This window comes from Catharus ustulatus, chromosome 4, assembly GCF_009819885.2.
Source record: "Catharus ustulatus isolate bCatUst1 chromosome 4, bCatUst1.pri.v2, whole genome shotgun sequence".
NCBI lineage: Eukaryota > Metazoa > Chordata > Aves > Passeriformes > Turdidae > Catharus > Catharus ustulatus.
In genome coordinates, this window is record NC_046224.1 from 15,219,691 (window position 1) to 15,236,436 (window position 16,746).

A 16,746-nucleotide genomic window follows, 5' to 3' on the forward strand; every position below is an offset into this window, starting at 1 on the left:
GTTCAGTTAAATAGAGAACTGTTTCATGTGCTCTGGAGAAAAGTGTCACATTGTTCTTTATCTGTATTTTTAGGTACTGCTGTAGCACTCATTATCCTAGCTTCGGGATTTTTGCTATCAGCTCAGGTCTCGCCAAGAATCACCCTTAATCCACCAGATCCTTCACATCAAAACTCTACCTGCACAAAATACAGGTGAGATTTCATGGTCATTCATCCAATCTTCTTGAAGATTATTTCCAATTAATTGAGTTTTACAACCTAGTGTGAATAATAGACAATTATTCACAAAGCTTAGTACAAGGAACTAAAGTAGACAACTAAATTTAAAATACTAACTTACCCTGTAGAGAAAATTAGACTTTTAAATTAAATTCTCTGAGTATTCCTTTGGAATTTCTTGGACTAAGTAACGTGGTTAAATGGCAAATTCCACATATACCTCTTCTAATATATCATACCTGCTACAAGTTACAGTGTACACAGGAATATTTGATAAGAAATTCATAAAAATGCTTGCTGTTATTGATCTGTTTGTCATGTTCAGCAGCTGTAAACTCTTCAAGAAGATGTATTCCTTGCCTGTTGTTTTCTTGAGGAGGAAAAAGTAGTTTTCAGATAATTACATACCAATAAAAAATTATAATAAATGTACTGGTTTTGACTTATTTTCCACATGCAGTCATAGTTTCAAATAACATTACTTCTGGGGGTTTAAGAATGTGTAATTTTCTGTATTTTGTGGGGTTTATTCACATGTGAGTGCTTTTATTTTCATTTAACTGACAGACTAGAAAATTCCCTATCCAGGGAAAGCTAGTTCAATGGCTGAGGAAATTCCTAATTAAGTTCAAAATCTCTTTTTGTAGTAGAAATAAATATCAAGAAATGAGAGATACACTTCTAGTTTTATAGCAATATTGGCTAGAAATATGATTCATGGCTTTTCTTTTGCCAGAGCAATGTCTTAGGTGAAAGATTCTGAGGATCAGAAGATTTATAGGAAACTGGGATGGGGATGGAAAGTCTTCATTAAGTGTAAATACTTTCAAATTACCACAACCCAGGATACTATCAGATATAATGATTCCTATATTGAAAATGTATATTTTTACTTGTTTTCTACTGCAGAGTCAGCTATAATTTGCAATTTTTGAGATGGTTCTGTCTACAAAATGGCAAGTAGTCTGGTTGAAAGAGGTAAAGGGGGAAGATTCCTTCTGGAATTGGATTATGTTAAAAGAAAAGGATTACAGCTTATATTAAAAGAAAAGAGCAGGATTTGCCAGTACTTCAGTTGACTGTTTGGAGAGAATATCTGGAGAGAGGAGATGCACCCTTTGCAGAACTCATAATTTGTTATTTAATAAAGCTAGATGGTTAATGTAACCTGAAACCATATAAAATTTACATACAAGAAATATGGCTTGTCCAACTTAAAAAACAATGAAAAATATTCAACAGAATTTTCATATCTGAATTAACCACAGCCAGTCAGGAAAAAAATTTTCATGGCTTTCATGATGTGCACTTCTGGACAAAAGCATGAAAAGTTAAAGCAGATAGTTCTCATAAAGGTGTGTTGTTTCATGAATTATTGGAATACTTGTAATTTGTTGTGATTTCTGTTTCTGACGTGAAGTGGGCAAAAGCAGGTAAGACAAAAATTCAAAGGTTCTGGAAAAAGAGCAGTAGAATAATTTAAATATTTTAATTTGAGAGTACTTTGAAATAGAAGGAGCTCTCTCTGTTTAAAGGTGGAAGTGAATGGAGAGGGAAATAATGAGCCACATATGAGAAAGCTTTAGGTGCTTCTATTTTAATCTTTTACTATACTTTAGTCAAGAGATACAAAAGCCAGGAAAGCTGAAAATAATAAATGGATGCATTTGCCCACAAAGCACAGAATTAGGCTACAGCACCCAGTATTTAAAAGGTTTGTACAAAAAAGTAGGGATTGATATGCCTAATAATGACTTTCACACTTGTATACTTAAAACTGTATGAATTTTTATGCCTCACCAAACTGTGATCCAGATGAAGCCAAAGGAAGAATTCCTTCAGCATCATGAATATTAGTATTAATTATTTCTGAAGGGTATGACCTACAAGCATATATTATATTTGGGTTGGAAAAGTGGCTGTTTAAGATCTGAGTATGCACATTGTCAATAAGCGGAATGAAATATAAAATAATGGTTTTGTCCCGAGGAAGTACATGGTGTTTTTGGCATTCCACTTGGGTTAGAAGAACTTCAGCATGACATGCATGGTCTTGGAAGGTAGAGGAGGTGGGGACTGCAAACCAGAGAAAAGCTAAAGGCTGAGCTTTACATTGTGACACACCTTTCTCCTTTTTGGCCTTGGAGGTATTCCCCATGGCAATTATAAAATTGAATTAAAAAGATTCCCAAACCTGAGGATTTGGAAGTAAAAGTCTACTCTGTATAACATCAGTCTTGCATATTTTCTTTGCTACTCTAAGAACAATGGCTTTACTGTACAGATATCCACTGCATAGGGCAGCAAGTGTTGCTGTGGAGACATTTACAAACAGAATATCCAATCCAAGTAAAAGGAAGTAAATTAATGTCAGTAGTCCCTTGCTCTTTAACCCATATTTTAGCTTGTTCCAGTAAAACTGCTGGTGTCTCAGATTGCTTAACACTGTATCTTGCAAGTCTTTGAGAGGTCTCAGAAGGTTTGGGAAAAGCAAAAGGCAGCAGGACTTCAGAAGATGAGCACATAATGCCATCTCACTGTAATTTCCCTTTTAAATATGTGCCTGTACAAGTGCAGCTCGTAGTTCTCTTCCTCTTATGGAGATAAGTGCTTCTCTGAGGTGAGGTAAACTTAAAGTCTAAGCCTGTTTGCAGCTTGGGCATTTCAGAGTGTGAGGGTGTTTCCTAAACATAATTTGTGTTTGTCTATGTCAAAGTGTATTTATAAGTTATGAAAACGTCAGTAGAATTAATTTTGCTGGCAGAAGATTCACTGATACTATGCAGAGTAAAAGTACTTTTTATGTTAGTAAATCCATTGGGTTAAATAAAGTAAGTATGGGTGTCCATTAAGGAACCCTTAGAGCTGCTACAAAGAATCTGTTTTCTTGTTGTTCCTTCAGATCCATTTTCCTCTGCACAGACTAATTCCTGCTGCTAGAATAACAATGAAGATAGAAAGACTACCAAATAAAGAGCACAGTCATTGTCCTAATTAAAGAAGCATGTAGGGCTTGAGTACTGTGTTCTCAAAGAGCTGTGCCACGCAAATGGAATTACAAGGTACCTGTACATGAATGCAGAAAACTAACCAGTAAGATATGCTGTGCATAAAATAAATCAAATAAAGTATTTTCATTTGATGTAGAGACATGCAAGATTATTGTTGAACAGCCAAAAAATAATTCATTAATCTGTGAAAAAAAAAATTGAATCATGGAAATACCAGAAATTCAGCAGGGCACTCCAAACACAGTAATATTTTTTGCCTCCTTACAACTGCAAGTGGGTGTGTATCTCACTGAGGAGAGGCAGGGTGAATGCTCCTCTCTGTACCATCCATTAATCATATTTCATTTTCACACTCAGCTGTGTAAGGTTGTGTAGATATTTGCAGTGTGACCGTCTGTTTTATTTGATCTTAATCTCCTCAGCAGCTGTGATCGTACTTATCATCAAGGCCACAGAAATCTCAAAGGTAAATTTGAGAAGACAAAGCAACACCATTCCAAAATTTGTCAACTTAGAAATGAAAAGATGAACTATCCATTCTTGTTATTATTCTGACTACCTAAACCCTATAAACGTTCCCATTTTTCCAAGGAACTTGTCTGATTCTGGAAAGATGTTTAGGTTAGAGCATGTGTATTACCTACTCTTCCACCTTTTCCCAATCTTTAAAGAATCAATGATGTGACTGGGACATTGAGCCATTTCTGTAAAATGGCTTTGGTCCTGCTGTCCTGTATTCTTGCTTGTTTTGTCTCCATTCATGTCTCTCTCTGCACTTCTTGAAGCTTGGTCTGCTCTAGAAGACATAATGCAAACCTGTTCTGCTTAAGTAATATTTTTCACGTCAGTTACTATATGAAAATGGTAAATATTGTGTTAAGCTTAGGTCAACCCTCGTATTTTAGGGAAATGATACCTGTGCACACAGAGTTTCTCGGAATCCTTCCTGAACATATTGTCTTCAGACTGATTCAAATAATACAGGCGGTGCCAGCTGTGCTGGGCACACAAGGACTCTGTTGTTCATTTTTGAATTAGTCAGCCTCACGTGGTTCATGATCCTTAGCTCACTGTACAAATACACAGAACCAAGATGAAGGCAACAATGTTTAGTACTCCCACATAGCCATTTAGTAAGACAGCTAATAGACATAAGTATATCTTTTCTTTATGAATGTAGCAGGAGAATGTACGTAGTTGTGATCAGTCCTGAAAAACTCAGCTAACCTAGTAACTGAAGCTGGTTTTATTGTATTTAATAACCCTAGGATGCATATAGTAGGTGTATTAAGTATTGTACTTTATTTTATTGAGAACTCATTGACAATCTGATTTATCAGCAAACTAGGCATTGTTATTTTTCATAATTTCACTGTATCATGGAACCACTATTTTTAAAAATATGATTCTCATTTTCTCTTTCTAATGTCAAAGCGCCTAGAGCTACTGGTCTCTCTGACAATTGAGAATTGCAATAATAATGTGTTTTGGCCATTGAGGTCAGAAAATTATGAATATATAAAGAGATAAACATGTCTGAGAATGCTTTTGCCAGCTCTTATGAAGTGTAGCTAAAATTCTAATAGTTTATGTTGCAGAACTGTGAAATTACCTCAACATAGTCTTGACATTTATAAAGTAAATAATGTAGTGATATATTGCTTGGTAATGATTTTCCCTGTGCTGGCATGTTGGTCCTATCACTCAAAATCTGTAATTTAATTTTAAATTATAAAGGATAGGAAGGAATATGCCAGTCCATGTTGTAAGCATCTTTAAAATAAATGAGAAAAAACTCCTCATCAATTTAAACAGAAAGATCTGAAAAGTAGCTTACCTGAACTATAATGTCTGAATGCAATGCAGTTCCTGTAACCATTGTTAAGTTTTCCACAGGCTTTGACTCAAATGCTGCATTAGTGAGGAAACAAGGTGATAATTCATACAGTAACCTATTAACACTTCACATCTCTGCTAGTACTTCTTGACTTTGCTGTTTAACAAAACCCGAAACAATACTTAGGGAATGATTTTTTTAAATCTCCCGAAGTAATGGTGCTGTACTTCACATGGTCTGCAGGTTTTAGTCACACAAGAATGATTTTAATCAAGTTGGAACAGGGCTTCTATCTGATCTGCCTGGAAGCTGGGAATATGGTATCTACGAGTAGAGTCTCTTTGGAAAAGTAGTTTTGAAAGCAAATTATCCTACAGAGACATCCATTCTGTCCAAAATAAAGACACGTATAAGTCAGTTGTTTCTGTTCTTTATTGTCTGTGTTGCTCAGTTCCAGGAATAAATCAAGAATCTCTGTGTTGGAGGCTCTATAAATTCAGAAAAAAAAAAATCATCAAGACAAGAAGCAATTGATACCTATAAGCAAGTAGATCAGGACACTTCTCATGTGATGCCAGCATTTCAGCACAGTCTGCTGCCAAGGTGCTTGTAGCAGCAGAGGATCTAAGGACTAGGCAGGGTTTGTAGAGTCATTATCCTTGTAGGACTATGATAGGTGAGAAGAATAGATAAATCTTCACATCCTCACCACATCTAAAGCAGAAGTAGCAAACACCAAGAGGCTGAAAACAATTCATCTGAGGTTGTGTCAATTATTTCATAGTTGAGGAATGGGAGCCTTTGTGAAGAAGGTTTGAGGAATGTTTGAAGAAAGCTAATGTATTTATATGTGGCTGGCATATCAAGAAGGGTAAAGGTTCAGGGCTGGTCTGGAACTTTAGGGAGGACACCCTAAAGGATCATCTCAGTGGGATAGATGGAGCAGGAGCCTGATTTGAAGATGAGAAAGGGTTGATCATACTAGAACATAACTGTGATTTCGATCTGTTGGGGTATCTGTGTGGTAAATTACAGGACTGCAATTAGCACCCGAGTACTGTGATTATAAATGATAGCTTTTCCTTGTGGATGCCACTAAATAGATGCATGTGTTACCTAACAGGTAAAACTTAGCAAATAAACTTTTTTGACACTTAGTCTCTTAAATTAGCAGAAAAGTGCTCTTGAAGTCCAAGTGGATTTTTCTCATTTTTTGTTAATTATTGTATTTCCTGTGTCCCAGATACAACAGCTGGAAATGGTATCTGGAGTTAGCACACATTTTAACTGCTTAAAGCATCCCCTCTATTCTTGTCCACTTATATGCAACCTGAATTTAGTCCTTCACTTCCGGAAGCAACACAGGAATCATCAGAAGTATAAAGAAAACCTTGATTTCATGCCTGAGGTGCTATGAAACCTGTGCAAACAGCACAAGCCCACAGGCACCGGCATCAGGCAGTTTTAAACATTGTCCTAGTACTAGCTGAGATGAGTTTGTGTATAAAAAGAAGTAAGCCATTTTTCAAAAAGATCCTAAGATCCTTTGTTGTATATCTGGCTGAAAGTATCAATATCCTAATATGTCAACAGGGCTAATAAGTCTACTGTAGTATTTGTCCATGAGTACTTGGTTTGATTTTTTGGCTGTTGTTGAACTCAACACCTTGGCTGTTTGGATTCAATCAGCCTGTGTCCCTTGGTGAGTCCAGCTCAGTAGGCTTGGCCTGACCAGTGATACTGAGCTTAGCTGTCTTGGCCATTTTCTTTAGGTCGAGACTGGAGGAAGAGACATTGTCTTGTAGATAGAGTACAAGAACAGAAGCAAGGAAAACTTGATCCCAGCTTGTTGTTGTTCTGTAAGGAGATGGAATGGAGCTACACTGCATGCTAAGGCAGGCAGAGACTGTGTACCTAGTCAACCTTGAGAACAAAGAGTAACCTGAGAGTAGGATGAAAGATCCGCCTGGCTTAGGCTCATGTTTCCAGTGTGGCAAACAGCAAGCTGGAAATACGAGAAAACAGCACAAAGTGACATTCCTTTCAGCCTGCAATGGTTTGCAGCTTATATTGTCTCTGGGTGGGATGTACTAATCCTCAGTAGATACTGCAAGACCTCCTGTCCCTGCACTGAGCCTTTCCTGCCTGAGACAGTTTTTATTGTTCCTGCAGTTCTGTGAGGAAAACCAACGTCAGGTATATGAATATTTGCATCATACAGAGCAGGAGAAGTGGGTTAAAAAACTCACAACAGTGGAATTTACTCTGTGGACAAGACAGAAGCAAAATGTCTTGCATATAATATCTCAGGTTGGAAGGGACCCATAAAATCCAGCTTGCATTTAGCAGGTCTGTCAGGTTTTCCCAGAAAAAGCCTTCTTCACATACTCAGACTGATTCTGCAGCATGTACTCAGTGTGAATGGCAGAGCTGAAAGTAGTGGAAAGAGTCTGTCCACAAAAAAAGTCTGTATTTGGGAATGTTTTGATACTCTTGAGTGGCTGTTCTGCTACTCATGCAGTAGGATATTATGAAATCAGGTGATACATTCTGTACAGCTACACAGTCCAGAATGCATTTTCAAGTTCTGTTTGCATTTCTGTAGCTGGACAATAGGAAAATACCGATACATTTGGTAATTGGGTAACAGAATATGAAAAGCAAACTTGAAAGTTCTTTAAAATGTGGCAAAAATTAAAATTGATGAAATGTTTTTAATTGAGGTTCAGCTTGAAATAGTCAAAATAGTGTGAGGAAAAGAGAAATGGTACTTGGAGAGCAAAGGCACTGAGCAAGGGTCTTTTAGTACTAAACCACTGAGCAAATATGGGCAAGGCAAAACTTTAGCTCAAATTATAAGACTACAAGAGAATTGCAGGAGAGTCATTACTTACAAGGTCATTTTACAAACTTAAAGTGCAAAATGTAATGATGAAACAAACTTAAATATGGAGTATTGTAAGCAGGGGAGAAAAACAGTTATGAATCATCAGAACCTGGAGAGTCACTTTGGCAGGTCGGAGATTTTATTCAGTATTTTAGATTCAGAGTCTACCTTAAAGCCTAGTAAACTGTTAGGAAGAAATAATACAGTAATTTTGGTTACACAGCTAGTAAATTAGTAATTCATCCATATAGTGTAAGATGTCTGTGAGACAGGATGGCATTGTGGCCTTTGTGATCAACCTCTAACCTCAGGAACAGGTAATCGGGCAGGCTGATCCAGAGCAGAGTGTTCTGGAAGTGGCAAGAAATTGCTATCAAAGGATCTCAACATTGATGCTGTCAGTCTTTCTAGATATCAGTTACTCCTGTGTGGTTGGATGAAGGGGATAGGTGTGAGTGTGTTGGCAGAATAGGTGAGGAATCGCAGGGTTGGGGATATCTACTCTGCTAAACAGAATAAACAGGCTGTGATGTTTAAGCAGGAACCCAGGAATCCCATTCTGTGGCCGTTCCCCATAAACTGAGAGGCCAGGCTACTTTGTTCTACTGAGTTCATGCCACTGATCTGCAAAGAAGCTGGGCATTTTTTGATTTCTGGAGCCCAGGAGTCCTGGTTGCTGTTATTCTGCCTCATAGGCTGAAGCATCTGAAGTCTCAACACTTGATTCTCGTTGGGTTGCCTAGGAGCCCAGCTGGCAAGCAGGCTCATTGTAAAACCTTTCTGCTGTAATGCTGCCTGGTTTCATTAAAATCAAGTAATCTCTCTCAGGTATTTCAGTCTTGAATTGTCAGTCTTACAGACAACCATCGTACCTGGGAGTTTTGAACCGGCTTTTCACTGATTGACTTGTTTTTGAGACACTAGGTCATAAACTTAGCACAAATGTAAATATCTCATGGTAACTAGAGGAAGCATATCTCCTGTTTATAATTGAATGCAAATTTCCTTTCCTACCTGGACATCCAAGAGTACTCTTATATAGAGCTTTCAAGGCTGTAACTGATCTGTGGTGTGGATTTGAAGAATTACCAATATTTTTAAAGATTCATCCTCTGACATATTTTTCAATATATATAGATTGATATGCCTGAGGTACTTCTGAGGAGAGGAATGAGCTCTGTAGGAGATAGTTTAATTTCAGTAAGTATTAAATTGTGCATTCTTTTCCTGGTATATTCTATATCCTATATTAGTTATATAACTATGAACATGTATGTCAGAATATGTGCTCAATTTCAAATAGTTTAAATAGTTTAGCAAATAATAATGGGGCTAGAGTGAAGAAGACCATAAACCTGAAACTACTATATATTATACTTCTAGAGTGAGCAACCTCAGAACACGGTGTCTTTGGTGGTTTTTACCTGCTTTTTTGCAAAAAAAAATAAAAAAATAAAAATAGAGGTTTATTTATTATATTATGAAACAATTTTATTGTATATGTGCTGGAGTTTTGGAGAAAAAAATACTGGTCTTCATCTTGGAAAAAGCGATGACCATGTATCTCATCAAAGACAACATAAAATTTTATATCAGTGATAAAACAGGGTACAGAAGAATGCTAAATGTTCTGAATAGCAGCTGCCTACTCTTAGTCTGCTGGGAGTTACATCTGAAATGGGTTTAGGTCTGTGTGTTGGATTTCTGTGTTTCCTCTGGCATAAATTAGTATTGTCTCTAAAATCTGAAGCCAGAGTCTGATTGTATGAACTCACTATATAGGTAATGACAGGAAATCCTAGCCCAAATGTAAAGGGTTTATAAAGAACTGTTATTTAACTGTTCAGTCTGAAAGACAAACTTCAGATAAGACATGGAAAATAATAATTTTAAGTTATTTTAATTGTTTTGAGTAACTCTGTATAACCTCTGACATTTGGCAAGACATGAAATCCAGCAGCCTTTATTATGTTGAGTGCTATCAGGAAAACCAGTTGGATTTGATGGTGCTAAAGATCTTTTCCAACCTAAATTATTCTACAGCATCCAATAAAGCCAGAGGATCAGCTGAAGTGGCAGCCATGTAGACAGACACTGGAATCAATACTCAAATCTCTCAATTTTTTTCTGGATGGAAAGGAAAGAATAAAGATATCTTGTTCTTCCACTTGACTGGTTACTGATATCCAGCACTACATGAGGTTACGTGGAGTTTCCCAGCAGGATGGAACAGACAGTGCAAATCCCGCTCTGCTGTTCATCTCTGCATTGATTCTTGTGCAGACACTGAGGAAAACCAGGAGGTGTCCAGTGTCTGTCCTGTCCTCTGCTGGCAACACCACAAAGATGACACTAATCACTGTGTCTTTTTAGAAATTCATGTTGCTTACAGGCACTTTGATATCATAATTTCAGTGGAAAATGTTCTATAGTTTGAAAATCATATGTCACAATCCTGTTTGATATCATGAAATTATTTTCAATATAAGGAAATATTATAATTTTATACAGTTTTATTGTATTAATTTGTATTGTATTATTGTTGCATACTTGAATACATTTGGGCTTTATAAAAATGTTTTCATTTGCTTGCAGTCTTCTGTTCCTGTAAACTCTTTTGGTTACTGGCCATTAATGTACTAATATCAATGTAACAAAATGTGACTAAGTCTTACTGCTGTAATAGTGGTATTGTCCTTTCCTTTGAAAATTGCTAATTGCAGGATTACGATTTTCTCATTTATCTTTTAAGAGAATAAATGTTTACTACAATTAGATAAAATGATTGACTTTCATCTGAGTTTTGTTTCATCTCTGAGGTAAAAATATTTTCTACAGTCTATATCTTAATTAAGAGCAGATTTAATTCAACTTTCCTAATTAAAAATCCACAAACTGTTTAGACTGGAATTTGACCAACCAGTTAAACAGAGGAAGGTGTGTTTAAAATAGGTTTATATTCTAAATGTAGACAACATAGAAATTCTGCAGTAATTTAATAATTTGGAAAGAACACAATAGTAAAGAGCACACTTTTCTCAAACTTGGGAGAAGTAGGAAAATCTAAATGAATACATTTTATTAACACAGTGCAAGTCCTTTTTTTGCCATCTGCTATGTGAGTTGACCTTATTATTCTTTTAGAAACATTATAATTCAAAGAGTTTGAATAATTAGATTTTAAGCATTATACTTTCAGACTTTTTATGTGCATATAGTCTGCTTTACATTCTTGAGACTTTGTTATACTGTTACTTTTACTTTTTCTCATGATTAAGTAGTTTGAACAGGATATTCCTTAATTCAAAAAATCCTTATTGTGATAAAGATACACACTTGGAAAAGAGTATTTTCTTCATTTTGTTGTTACAGGAGTGTATGTTAAAGCTACTTTGGTCACCTTAATTATATGTTTCCAGATGTTGCATTTCAAAGTTTAATTTTATTTTCAGATTTCCAGACTTACTCTATGTTTTGCAGTTGCTAATTTTTCTAATTTTTACCACCTAAAGTTATCCCATAGATATAACAGGGTCTTTACTGGTGAAAATGTTTCTCTAAATCTAAAATGGCTTCCAGGGAAGATAAATACCTGTGTAGTTTAATCACAGGAGCAAATGAGTGAGTGTTTGCAAGGCTTTGTGCCAGCAGCTTTCAGGTAACTTGCACTGCATGGGGAACTTTGTAATGCCATACATCCCCATCAGTCAGATTTTAGAGACAGATTTTAGACTGACTCCTCAGAGAAGTATCTGTAGGGCCCTTGGTGTCCAGGCTGCCAGCAGAGTCTGTGGGGATGTGGTCAGTGCAGCCAGTGGTATCTAGAGGACAGTTTTGGTGTCTAGTCACTTGAACACCTAACAGAATGGCATTAGGGAAACTTTGCCTGAATGTTACCATCTTGTCCTTACTGAGACTCCCAAGGAAATCAGACACATCTGTACAGAGCTGGCAAGTGTGATGTACAGGAATAATCTGCAAGAGCACTGCACACTCTGCAGTGACAGGTAAGGGGCAGATGGGATATTTTTGGATTCTAGATGCCTATATGTGAATTGCCTCTATTGACACAATGACTCCTTCTGTCAAATGTAGTGGAAACTCACATGCCAAACTTGCTCATGGAGATACATGGTATTATGATCTCTGGTTATTAGGTATGATATATGATAGGACAAGGGAGAATGACTTCAAACTGAAATAGAATGTTTAAACTAGATATCAAGAAGAAACCTTTTTATTGTGAGGGTGGTAAGTCACTGATGTGGTTGCCCAGAGAACCTTTGGATGACCCATCTCGGAGCTGTTCAAGGCCAGGTTGGATCAGGCTCTGAGCAACCTGGTCTAGTGGAAGGTGTCCCAGCCCATGGCAGGGGACGTTGGAACTAGATGATCTTTAAGGTCCCTTCCATCTGAAACCATGCTGTGATTCTACAATGATTCTTTTTCTTCAATCAGATCAGATGTCACAGGGTAGATGCAGGTGGACTACCAAAATGTGTTACAGAACAGGGTGAAAGCAATATGTGATACTTTCTGGAGAACTTATTTGTCTTGTCTCCAACACTTGACAACTTAACTATGTGAATTCCAAAGCTTTTTAGGAGATTCTGTTGGTTTTGACATCCACAAATGAATGAAGTATTGCTTAAGTTTTTTTTTTCTTTCTCTTTCAGTTATTGCAATGGATGTATGTTAGATCCAGACTGTGGTCTCTGCTACAAATTGAATAAATCAAGTGTTGTTGAATCCTCATGCATTCCTGTTGATAAAGATTCTACAATGAAAGCAGCTTGGGGCAGGTATGTCACTTGTCGAGATTTATTATGCTTATGCTCTACAGAGAGTGTATTTTATGCTTTTGAGAACAATTTTACTTTTACAAAAAGTGTTAAATTCTTAAGATGTGTTGACATTGTCAAAAATGGGTGATTACTTCCTAACAATAAATTAAAGCCTTGACCCTGATGTGTGCAGCCCTTTTGGAGTAGTCTGACACTTAGGAAGCATGGCAAAAGTACACTGGAAATTAGGAAAATTACCTTTCCTTGATGTTTTTCATTCATTTGAAGTGGCATACTCCCTAGTTATATACTTAAAACCCTCTGAATTAATTTTCTTTTTAAATGCATTAATTAAATGACATGTTTAATATTGGCCTACCAAAGAAACAATTAGCACAGCTGAATAAACTAAAATTAGCAAAATCTGAAAAGTTCAAATTGTCAAAAGCATGGGGTTTGGTCACAGATTTCTGTGGTTCTGTGCCTGAAAGGGGTGTCATGCCATATGTTGCATTTGAGTGTAAAATCATGTGCATTTCTAGGTGCAACTGCAAAATATATCACATCTCTTTCTTAATTTCCTGTGGAGTCACAGCAACCTTCAAGTTTTCTGAAGTACTGATTATTCCTAAGGAATAGCTTTGTGAGTTGGAACATTGTCTTGTGGAGGCTTTATGAATACTTTAGTAATGATTAGGGCTTGGATTAGGGTTTAGAATGGTTCAGAGCCACAAGGGAATTATGTAATTACTTCTTCTGATAAAACCACCTCAACATAATTCTTCTCAGCCACCCACACACCATGACCATACCTAGGGAATAGGCAAAGGTTTTTGTCTTTTTTTTTTTTTTTTTTTTAAACTTCCATACATACTTCTCAGAATTTAAACCCAACTGTCTTAATGGCACTGAGTCATATTGGACAGAGGTTGAAAAGTATGAAAATGTCTACTAATTATAGAATCATTATTATAAAACTACTCTAAAATTGAATTCATTTTGATTTCTGTACTATTAGGCCTAGTAATTAATTCCAGGTGCAGAAAAGAGTAGCTTATCTTTTTTAATCCTAATTTGAAAGCACTGTGGTGATTTTGGGGCTATTACAGTTAAATTGCTGTGAAAACTAAAAAATCTCATCTGACCTGCTTGTTCTGTGACTGCCTTCAATGTCACATTATGGAACATACCTTGCATGTTACCTGATACCCTGATGTGATCTGCAGCATGTTGGACTCTCATATTTGTAAGGTAACAGATACCTCTTTATACTCCAAGTCAACATTCATTTCCTATATACTGTAGTTTTAAGTAACTTGTCTGTAATTAGAAGAATCACACTAGAATGCAGAAAGACGTATATACAAACAAAAACTTGTTATTAATAGTTGATAGATAAAATTAAACTTTATTTCAATAGCCAGTGCTATTGTTATAGCTGAGCTATAACTCAGTAAATGTGGGCATAAGCAATTTTTTCATATTCATGATTCAGTCTCACATAGACTCTTTGCTGTGCAGCCTATTGGAGCAAATGAGATAGGGGAGAAAAAATATTTCATTTTCATATTGCAAAATGCAGTCTATGTGCAAGAATTCCATAGCATGAGGACCCTGCTTAAAATCCTTCAAGAAGAAATGAAAAAATTTTATCTATGTTATATTGGTAGTCACCATTGTGAAAGTTCTGCCTTTATGTGGAAAGCCAAAAAATATCCTCAGTTCTTTTTCTAAATATTCATCACCATTTCTGGTGTTTATTTTATTAATTTCTCTGTTGCCTCCACCTGGTATGTGTAATCAGGCAGTTTTCAAAAAGTCAATCCTTCAAGCTGTGAAATGTCAGGTGTCTGTGTCTTCTGTGCCTTCCAAGCCCTGATGGAAGAGGGAAGCATTTCACCTTCTCCTTTTCATTCTGCTCCTCCTCTTCACATGTATTTCTGCTTACTGGCCCAGGGGAATCCCTATAGATTTTTCTTTTCAAGGACTCACATGTTTGCTCAAATCCTGAGTCTGCTTTAGAGCAAAATCAGTCCCAAAAAGCCGTAGGATTTCCCTGCCAAGGGAAGCTTGCTGCAGGGAAAACAGCACAGTTACATCCCCAGTTGTGTCTCAGACCAGCCCAAGGCATCTGTATCTCCCTGGCAGAAGGAGAACAAGTGCCTGAGACAAACTGACAGCACTGTGAAGGAAATTGCAGCCCTTTCTTTCACAAAGTTATTTTGTCACAAACTAGATCATTATGGTGATCAGAAAGCAATATAATAATTTGAAAGATGATTTTGTGAGTATGGACAGCTGATAAGGTAATTATCAGTGGCCTCTTTTGTGACTCTTGTGTATCCTGATGGCTTCATGCCATCTGGTATTAGACAAATGAGTTTAAATGGCTTAAAACCTCCAGGGTTACACTTGGCTCATGGAAAATCTATTTTGCCATTAATTTTGCTCAGGAGAGAAGAAAGACCTGAGCTATTTGTTTGGGACTTGTAGGACCTCAGATGGCAGAGCATTAGCAGAAGCAGCAGCTCTCAGGATGCTGTTCAGGAGTTAGAGCTTCTCCTGGACTCGGGCTGACAGTGCCAGGCAGAGCATTTTACTGCTGCTGTGGTCACACCTTGTTTATGATTTTCTTGCTGGAAAGCTGGGAGCTGCAGCCATCTGAAGCCCAACTGTCCTGACATTTACTCAGGAGCTTACCTATTCCTGATGTAAAACCTACCACCAAGGTGAGAGGTGCTCAGAAGCACTAACAGAGAAGGCCCTGTTATCTGTTGTTTAAAGCTCTCTGCAGCCGTGCAGACTGGCATAGAAAACTTCTGTTTATGTATTTAGAGCTTTGCACTGTTTTTCACTGTTGGTCCCAAGATACTTTGATAACACTGATGTAGCAGGCAGTGCTTTGACTAGTACCATAAAATACTGTAACACATTTTATTTCCAAGCAATTTCCCCAGTGCCAGCCAGGTGTACTAGACACCACCTCCATTGTTAATTGTATTTATTTGGTTACGGTATGTTCTACATTGAGACGTTCTGGGGAGGGGAGGAAGAGAGCAGAGATTTCAGTCTCCTGTGGCTGCCAGCAAGGCTGTTTATGTTGCTGTGGTTGTCATGGAAACCCAGGGAGACAATTAAAGCATCCACATATTTTTCAAGAAGAATATAGCGTTTGGGTTCTGTTGAATGTTGGAAACTCAGTGGCTGGCAGCGGCCTTGGGGGAGAGATGGACTGCACAAGAATAAATCAGACCGAGTCCAAGTCAGAGCTTAAGCAGCATGGGTAATGTGCACTGGTGTGCCTGTAAGATCATGCATGGGCCACAAGCAGTGGAGAGGTATTGTTCATTATTTAATCAGTTACATAAGCACAACTGGTATTAGAAAAGCACAGAGACGAGTGTCTTTCCCAGGGCACCAGCACAGGCAGGTGCTTTGCTGCCCATGATATTTCTGAACCAGTTAACAAAATAGCTGTTGACATGCAAGTCTTGCTGCCTCCAGCTCTGCCCAGGGACACATAAAGGATGGTTCCAAGACAATGAGCAAGAATATTATTAAATTATTTACTTTGTAGTAAAAGAAGAAGAGCTGTATATTTTCTTTCAGTGTAGTCTCATGGTTCTGCACTGGGACTCTGTTTTCCAAGATTTAGGGAAGTTTTGCACTTAGCAGTAGCACAGAAAGCCTTTTAGTTCTGTTCTCCATGAACATTGAACTATGAAATCCCCATAAACTTAATAAAAAGCATTATTTTACTTGTACAGATGGTGGGGATGCAGTGAGAAGGTTCCAATATGAAGCTCAGGTGGCACAGCAGAGGTCATGGGCAGAGTCCCTCTCTCAGCCAGGACAAAACGTAGAGGTGATTGCTTTCAGTGCTGTGCTTTCTGGCTTTTCCCCACAATTACAATTAGTCCCACAGTACTCAGAGAAATTTCTCTCTTGAAATTTCTCTGTGTGTAATTGCAATATTCCTAAAGGTCAACCAAGAATGAAGAAACTT

The 16,746-nt window shown here is 37.3% G+C and overlaps 1 protein-coding gene across 1 annotated transcript in view; it reads left to right on the forward strand.

The window, feature by feature from the left end:
• The window catches only part of SLC2A13 (solute carrier family 2 member 13), a 137,605-nt gene that overhangs the window by 101,589 nt on the left and 19,270 nt on the right, over positions 1-16,746 (forward strand). The window contains exons 6-7 of the mRNA XM_033057807.1: positions 74-194; positions 12,633-12,758. Coding sequence (XP_032913698.1) covers positions 74-194; positions 12,633-12,758 — 247 coding nt within the window. The remainder of the gene's footprint in view (positions 1-73; positions 195-12,632; positions 12,759-16,746) is intronic.